The 8,712-nt window shown below is 40.6% G+C and overlaps 1 protein-coding gene across 3 annotated transcripts; it reads right to left on the bottom strand.

Moving 5' to 3' along the window:
- Positions 1–1,133: 1,133 nt before the first annotated feature.
- On the bottom strand, positions 1,134–7,679 carry LOC311042370 (uncharacterized protein). Of its 3 annotated transcripts, XM_084053066.1 has the most exons (5): positions 7,518–7,679; positions 4,760–4,858; positions 3,034–3,297; positions 1,948–2,676; positions 1,138–1,497 (listed from the first exon to the last, which is right to left on the bottom strand). In XM_084053066.1, the coding sequence occupies exons 2-5, from the start codon at positions 4,824–4,826 to the stop codon at positions 1,490–1,492; spliced, it is 1,068 nt and encodes a 355-aa protein (XP_083909192.1). In that variant the 5' UTR covers positions 4,827–4,858; positions 7,518–7,679; the 3' UTR covers positions 1,138–1,489. The 3 variants fall into 3 exon arrangements, with proteins under 3 accessions (XP_083909191.1, XP_083909190.1, XP_083909192.1); XM_084053065.1 differs by having other exon boundaries at positions 1,134–2,673; XM_084053064.1 differs by having other exon boundaries at positions 1,137–2,676.
- Between the last annotated feature and the right edge of the window lie 1,033 nt (positions 7,680–8,712).

The raw sequence follows: 8,712 nt of genomic DNA, 5'->3' as shown, positions 1-8,712 counted from the left end.
CCTATACATTTAGACAGTATCTTATCTGATATGCACCACACCATGGGTTGTAGGAGTAAGTAGCTAAATAGAATTCTGGTGCTTGCTACCGTTAGCCATCCCAACCAGACTGTTTGAAATGTTGCCGCACGGAAAACGGCTCCGCAGTCTCAAAGCTACTAGCAACAGACTGCAAAAAAAAGCTTCTTTCCTTGTACAATTAGGTACATGAACAATATGTCAAGAACCAAATCGAACCAAGGAAAAGGGAAATGCTAAGCCCCCCCAACCATCCGTCCTTTACTTGCACTATTATGCCTGAACGGCACCCACTGTAACTAATCTGCTGTATAGAATGTACTGGGAAGTTGTTGACACAAAGTTAGGTGGCCGCTACTGACGGAAAAAATGCCACATACATTTGATTTGATGATGCTCTTTTCCTTCTCTTTTTGCACTGTCTTTTCTTTAAATCTTTTCGTGCTTTTCTATCATTATTCTATTGTTGTTATTACCTATGCTGCTGCATTGTCTGAAGGAAGCCAAACTAAGTTTAACTTTTATGTACCTGTACACAAGATGTAACAATAGTACAACTTTGAACCTTGAGCCAGGCCCAGACCTCAGGATGTTATCTGCTAACTATTTGTTCCACTATTATTTCCTGTTGGCATTACTTGGGCCATCACAAGTTCACATTGAACACCTCCAACTCGGGGCCATTAGGTCTCGGGGGCCCCAAAACCCCTTTTTGGTACATGTCACTGGCGAAATTATGTAAACTAGACCATACCCGGTCGACGCATCCGTGGGGGGATATGCGCACATGATCTGGCAACCCGGGAGGCAGTTCGTCCCATAGCTGGGCAGCCCCGTAACCATGGCGACAGTGTTTGACACAAAAACGCTAATAAGAAGCTGAGATTTGATGAAATTGAAAAACGGGCTTCACAGTTAAGTTCAGATGGTAATGGTCAATGGCTGTGTGCAAAATCAGAGCAATTGGTCCAGCCACTGAGGAGAACCGGGTAGCTTCACCTACTCACTCACCACTACAGACAGACAGAGGTTACTAGAATTATAGTAGGATGGTCGTATTAATTTAATAAAAATTACATAAATTGTCATGCATGTCTGAAATTTGGTATCCTGTAAGTAGCTAAATATAATTCTGGTGCTTGCTACCGTTGTACTTTAAAATATCACCTACAACATCCCCACAAATACAAAGAAATTGCTGTCCACTTGACAAATTCTCATCAAATATGATTATTTATTCCCCGCCCCCCCCCGCCCCCCCTTTGGTGTGAATGCACTGATGTCTTTTCAGAGCACTTAACTGACTGAAACTGACTGTCACATTGTTAATAGTTTGGGAAGTACAGAGTTTTCTCCTATGTGGACAAGCTGCTGGTGTCTCTTAAGGTCACTTGACTGACCGAAACTCTTGTCACAGTGTTTACAGTGGAAAGGTTTTTCTCCAGTGTGAACACGCTGGTGTCTTTTCAGGTCAGATGACTTAATGAAACTCTTGTCACAATGTTCACAGGGGAAAGGTTTTTCTCCAGTGTGGATACGCTTGTGTCTTTTCAGGTGAGATGACTCACTGAAACTCTTGTTACAATGTTTACAGTGGAAAGGTTTTTCTCCAGTGTGGATACTCTGGTGTGTCTTCAGGTTACCTGACAGACTGAAACTCTTGTCACAAAGTCCACACGGGGAAAGGTTTTTCTCCAGTGTGGATACGCTCGTGTCTTTTCAGGTAAGATGACTCTCTGAAACTCTTGTTACACTGTTTACAGTGGAAAGGTTTTTCTCCAGTGTGGATACTCTGGTGTCTCTTCATGTCATTTGACTGAATGAAAGTCTTGTTACAATGTTTACAGTGGAAAGGTTTTTCTCCAGTGTGGATACTCTGGTGTGTCTTCAGGTTACCTGACAGACTGAAACTCTTGTCACAATGTTTACAGGGGAAAGTTTTTTCTCCAGTGTGAACACGCTGGTGTCTTTTCAGGTCAGATGACTTAATAAAACTCTTGTCACAATGTTTACAGTGGAAAGGTTTCTCTCCAGTGTGGATACTCTGGTGTGTCTTCAGGTTACCTGACAGACTGAAACTCTTGTCACAATGTTTACAGGGGAAAGGTTTTTCTCCAGTGTGGATACGCTCGTGTCTTTTCAGGTCAGATGACTGAATGAAACTCTTGTTACAATGTTTACAGCGGAAAGGTTTTTCTCCAGTGTGGATACTCTGGTGTCTCTTCAGGTCATTTGACTGAATGAAAGTCTTGTTACAATGTTCACAGTGGAAAGGTTTTTCTCCAGTGTGGATACGCTGGTGTGTCTTCAGGATACCTGACAGACTGAAACTCTTGTCACAATGTTTACATGGGAAAGGTTTTTCTCCAGCGTGGATACGCTGGTGTTTATGCAGGTTACCTGACAGACTGAAACTCTTGTTACAATGTTTACAGTGGAAAGGTTTTTCTCCGGTGTGGATACGCTGGTGTCTCTTCAGGTCATTTGACTGAATGAAAGTCTTGTTACAATGTTTACATTTGAAAGGTATTTCTCCATCTGGTTGAGTTGAAGTCTTGGTAAACTGTTGATGAATGTAAGATCCTGGTTGATCAGTTTCTCCTTGTTCCTGGTTTGCTGTAGAGAAGAACTGAGTCTGGGAAGAGTGGAACCTCACTCCTGCGAGGGGGGGGGAGAGAGAGAAGGGGAGAAGGCAGGTTAAAAATGGTAAGTACAAATACAGCTTCAAAGCTTCCATCATCAAACAAGTCTGTTGTTTAGGGTATGGGCGCCGATGACGTGGAGGAGAGAACACGCCCCCAGCGCCCACAGCGTCCCTGGCGGGAATCGAACCTAGGACCTTCTAGCTGTGAGGCGACAGCGCTACCGACTGCGCCACCGTGCCCCCTACAAGTCTGTTGTTTAGGAGCATTACAGCTTCCCTGTTAAAATGTCTGATTTAATTGTATTTTTCATCGACACTCCCAGTTTTCCCCACACATGTAAGTTCTGTCCCTGGGTTTAACACTGACTGACCTCCACTGGTCTCCTCCCAATCATCACTGTCTTCAGTGACTTCAGTGTCAGATTCAAGTTCAACTTCAACTTCAGAGCAGTGTGAAGAGATGTCTTCATCACCATCTTCACTTTTCACTGCTAGTAATGTCAACATTGACCCAACAGGCTCCTCTGGTCTTTGAAGCATCTCCTCCTGTTCCTCTTTAATGTGTGGAGGCTCTGGTTCCTCCTGCAGCAGACTGGGGCTCCTCTCCTCTTTACACACAACCATGTGCAGGATGTCTAGGAGCAGAGAAATAACATGATAGTCAACACTGGATTCCTGTAAACAAACATGTTCCATGTACAAAAGGAGGTATTACCTACTTAAAGGGGAATTTTGGACCACGGTTTTCTTACCTTTTCTATGATGTTATATCTTAGCTGTTATATTGTACTATTAATGATACAGTAGAACAATTTCATAACTCCATCAGAACACGTATTTTAATTACATTTTTTTGGGGCATTTTTTTGGTGAGTCCTGACGTTCATAGTGACAGAACACTATGCAACAAACAAAAAAAACGACAAAAAAAAGAATAATTGTCTCGCTAGACGAGATTGAGATCTTGAGATGTCAATCTTGTCTAGCGAGATTTTGGTTTTTTTTTTTTTTTTTTGCATGTGTTCTGTCACTATGAACGTCAGATCTCACCAAAAAAAACAACCCAAAAAGCTGTTAAAATACGTGCAGGAACATGTAGCTATGGGAATCACACAGCTGAACTAAATCAAGATTAATTTATATTCATGAAAGTGTATCTATGTCATCACGCAGCACGTTTTCATTCACAGGAAGTAATTAAGATTGGCTTTTTAGGGACTTTTGATATAAAAATACACAAAAATGGGTCGTTTTCAAATTGTTTTGCATCTATTGTTAGGTATGCCCATATGATATGCTCTGAAATTGTGAAAAACATATTTTTCATTTCACTAGACCTTTAATCATCGGTATATTATCATTTCCATGATTATTTCTGATATTGTGGCAGTCGAAACAGAATAGAAAAAAATCACACTGACCCAGTGTGAAGTGGGCGGTGTGTGGTCATCACAACATGACTCACTTAAAAAAAAAAGGATAAATGACTTTTTTTATGTCCATACTGCTATTCATAGGGCTGCACATGTGTCATGTGTTTCGCTAGCCAATCACAGTCCTGAATTTGCAAGGTCAGCCAATCACATTACAGTTAGTGGTGATGACACTAGCTGTAATGTGATTGGCTGACTTTGCAAAAGTATCGATTTGCATTAACAATGGAAGGGTTAGGGGTGTAGACTGCGTTGTAGACTATTGGCCAATCACGGTGCAGGATTGGTCAGTGTCCAAAACTCACTTATAGGGGGCGGTTACACCGCCCCAAAAACATAAAAGTGTTTTTTTTTAAGTCCATACTGCTATTCATAGGGCTGCACGTGTGTCATGTGTTTCGCTAGCCAATCACAGTCCTGAATTTGCAAAGTCAGCCAATCACATTACAGCTAGTGGTGATGACACTAGCTGTAATGTGATTGGCTGACTTTGCAAAAGTATAGATTTGCATTGACTGTGGAAGGGTTAGGGTTGTAGACTGCGTTGTAGACTATTGGCCAATCACGGTGCAGGATTGGTCAGTGTCCAAACCTCACGTATAGGGGGCGGTTACACCGCCCCAAAAATGTAAGAAAAACATAAGAGTGAGCACATGAAACGTACCGAGGTGTGGGTGGTCTTCAGGTTCCTGTTTAATAGAGATAGCCCTGGCTGAGTCTGGAGAGTTCATCTTCACCTGCAGTCTGGACTCCACACACCGGTCTGAAATGAAGGAATTGAATAAGGACTTTAAAGATGGGGTTTCATGGTTCTTTCCCCCCAGGGCTGAGCTGTAGGGGGTGCTCGGGGGGGGGGGGGGGGCACCCTTAGTTCTGACACTGTGGGGGCTGGGGGCTCGTGCGTGCTCCACATGCACGAGGAGCTCCACATGCACTCGCGAGCACACACGTCAGCCGCCCGCGAGCCGTCAATCATTAACACAACAACGCACCTTCAGGGGCGAGCCGTTTTTAACACCTTAAACAATGGCCTCAACCTGGCTGCTTTGCATAACAAGAGCTAGTAGCCTACCAGACACTCACAAAGTTATCCCTGTGTCTAGCTCTGGTCCATAGCGTTAGAAGGAGTTCTCCTTAACGCTATGGTACTTTCCATTCTTTCCCCTCGCACCGCAGCCTCTCGTCTGTAGTAAAATAAAAAATACACTTTTGGTACTCACCAAAACAAAGACGGTTTAATGGAGTTGAAAGCCTATTCTACTAAGTGGGAACACTCTGAGCCCCCACCTCACGTCTAAAATACACTTTTTGGCCAGAAAAGAAAATATTTCCCTGGAAGGAAGAATCTGGTCAATAGGAAAATTCCATTGACCAGATCTGTAGAGGGCACTGTGGAGTAACCAAAAACAGGTTTTAATTCCAGTGAAATATTTTCTTTTCTGGCCAAAAAGTGTATTTTAGACTTGAGGTGGGGGCTCACAGTGTTCCCATTTAGTAGAGTAGGCTTTCAACTCCATCAAACCGTCTTTGTTTTGGTGAGTAGCAAAAGGGTATTTTTTTATTTTTTTTTACTTGTTTTAAAAAACACTTTTTTGAAAGCAATATAAGTCTTAAAAAAATGTGATTCAAGTAAAGACAAGTTGACTGATTATTTTAAGTACTTATGTGTGGGTGAATCTATGTAAAGGGCTTTTATATAAAACTAAAAGGAAAATAAAATAATTAATTCATTGAAACAAAAATAAAAACAACAAATTAACAATGCAACAAAATAATAAGAAATATAAATACATTAATAATCACATGTTGAATACAGTATTTCAACTAGCAACTGAGCTGAGTGGCTATGTGCACATGCCTGCGCACTCACAAGCCCGCGCGCACGTGACGTCATAAAATAGAGCACCCATAGTTCAAAAATCCACAGCTCACCACTGTTTCCCCCCTAAAACATAGTCATAGAGTACCGAAGTCTGACGTCACTGCCACTAGAGGGCGCTGTTTCGTGGCTTTATTGTTTGTGTTGAAATCCCCATTTGGGAATCTTAGATCACGTCATATAAGAACTGTGTTCCAAACCTAAACACACCACCCTGGGGTTTTTGTCAGGGGAGTGGCTCTGCATTGTTTATGAATATTCATTCAAAAAGCGCCCTCTACTGGCAGTGACGTCAGGACTTCGGTGCTCTATTAGGTATTATTATTATATACTAGACATTCAGGCCACTTACACCTACATCACACTGCCCATCCGACCAATATGTCTGAGTCATAGTGTTGGGGGTTTCTCAGAGCAACCGTCTGCCGGGCACAAAAGAGGGCATGCCCATATGGGCATATACTGATGACATGTCCCTTGTATGTCCCTTGTATGCCCACAGTATGGGCATACAAGGGACATGGACTGATAGATACAGAGAGACACAGATCCGGCACTATGCACATATATGGCCATTCCAAAATATGGGCATATACTGACAATCACATTAACATTACTGAGGACAGAGTAAAGATCCTCCTGGTTTACAAGATACGTTTACACCTCATTGCTTATTATAGAGATTAACCACTGTAATGTAATGCTATAAAACACTGATGTAACTATAGGTTACAATGATAATAGTGACGTCAATAACAACAAGCTACAAAACAATGTATATCAATGTCTTGCTGCTGCTGCTGCTGCAGCAGCTATAGCCTTAGATAAAGACTTTTTGCTACTAGAGTCTTTGCTAAACCCCCCCCCCCCCCCCCCCCCGTACTTCTCCAAACATGTACAAATGCAAAATATAAGGTTGCCCCAAATGTTAACTCGGTGTTCGGCGTGTTTGTGCAATGTATTAGTCCATATTCATTAACAAAGAAGTGTTTTAATCCCGTTTGTGGCCGAACGCCATTTTTTCACCCTCGTTTACTTTTTGTTTACTTCAACATCAAGTGTAATTCTGGCTTTCACCAGATGCGCCCCCTCAATAAAGCCCATTGGTAACTTCCAACAGAATCGTCTACAAACGAGATTAAAACACTTCTTTGTTAAAGAATATGGACTAATACATTACACAAACACGCCGGACACCGAGTTAACATTTCAGGCAAGCGGGTAATCACCTTATATTTTATATTTGTGCATGTTTGGAGAAATACGGGCTTTACTGGTGACATTTCAGGGCAAACTGGGGGGGTGGAGCTAAGACTCTCATAGAGATAAAAACATGTCAACATCGATTAAATACATTATCTAAGGCTACTATAATGGAGCGATTGTTTGTGTTTATGGTCACTTTATAACAACCTAACAGTAATTACATTCATGTTCCAACTTAAATGATGTTAATAAAGACAAATAGGTTAAAACAAGACACGATCCGTTCATTCTTAAATGATAAACAGATCAGATGAAACATGAACGAGTTGATCTTTACCTGCTGTGTTTCAGTGGTTGAGCTGCTAAACGTCCTCCTGCTGCTTAACAACGACACGTTTTAGTTGTCTTTGTATTTTACTTTAATATAAATCTATGGTATTTTAAAGTGTCGTTTAAATAAATCTATGGAATTTTAAAACAGTCAGTCAACACACCATGTTGTTTTCACTGCTGCATTGTGGGTATGTTTTTCTGACGACCACTTTGTCTAGACGCCAGTTGGTGTATTGATGCCCCCTACTGTTGGCCTCGGGTAGTGTCCATAGTTTATATACAGTAACAATGTGACCTTCCAGACCTGAAGACAAGAGAACATCCATCTAGGAGTGCAACAGTTAATCAAACAAATACATTTCGTTTAAACAAATTGATAATCAATAATCTAATACATTTATCAATCCCTATTTTGGGATGTCATTATTTGCAAACAAAAAACAAAAAACTTCCAGAGCTTAAAGAATAGTGAAAAGAGACGATCTACAAGCTCACGTGTCATGAATCATGATGCCATGCATTTTGAGCTTGTAGATCAGCTACTTTCACTAGTCTTGCACGACACTGTTGTGCAGCATAGTGTAATTGATTGATTTGTTGATATATGTATGTATATATGTATATGTACACATATATACATATATATATATATATATATATATATATATATATATATATATATATATATATATATATATATATATATATATATATATATATATATATATATATATATATATATATATTAAATATATTCTTGATTTTTTGATGAATCAGGAAAGTAATGTATAGAATAATGATGAAGAAAGTCATGGATAGTTGCAGCCCTACACCCATCACAGCTTTCATCAGTGCACATTGATGCTGCACAGGTCTGATCACGTCTCATAGAAATGCTACAGATACAACATATACCATGTTACATGATAAATATATCACTATTTATATGATACATTCAAACTGTATGGTATGATCAGACTGTGACACAGTAAGAACATCACAAGTTATTTTGTAGCAGAAATATTGTTTATATGAATCATTGCATGGAGAAAATAAACATGGATTGCATGTTCCAGACAGTTCAGCTGGCATACACTCCGGGAGCCAGGCCCAGCCCTCAGGATGTTCTCCGCTAACCAGCTTTTTTCACTATTATTTCCTGTTAGCAAACCCCTTTTTTCGTACATGTCTCTGGCGAA

The sequence above is a fragment of the Gymnoscopelus microlampas genome, assembly GCF_963454915.1.
Source record: "Gymnoscopelus microlampas genome assembly, chromosome: 3".
Lineage (NCBI taxonomy): Eukaryota > Metazoa > Chordata > Actinopteri > Myctophiformes > Myctophidae > Gymnoscopelus > Gymnoscopelus microlampas.
The sequence above is the reverse complement of the archived record's forward strand: the minus strand, read 5'-3'. Positions and strand labels throughout refer to the sequence as shown.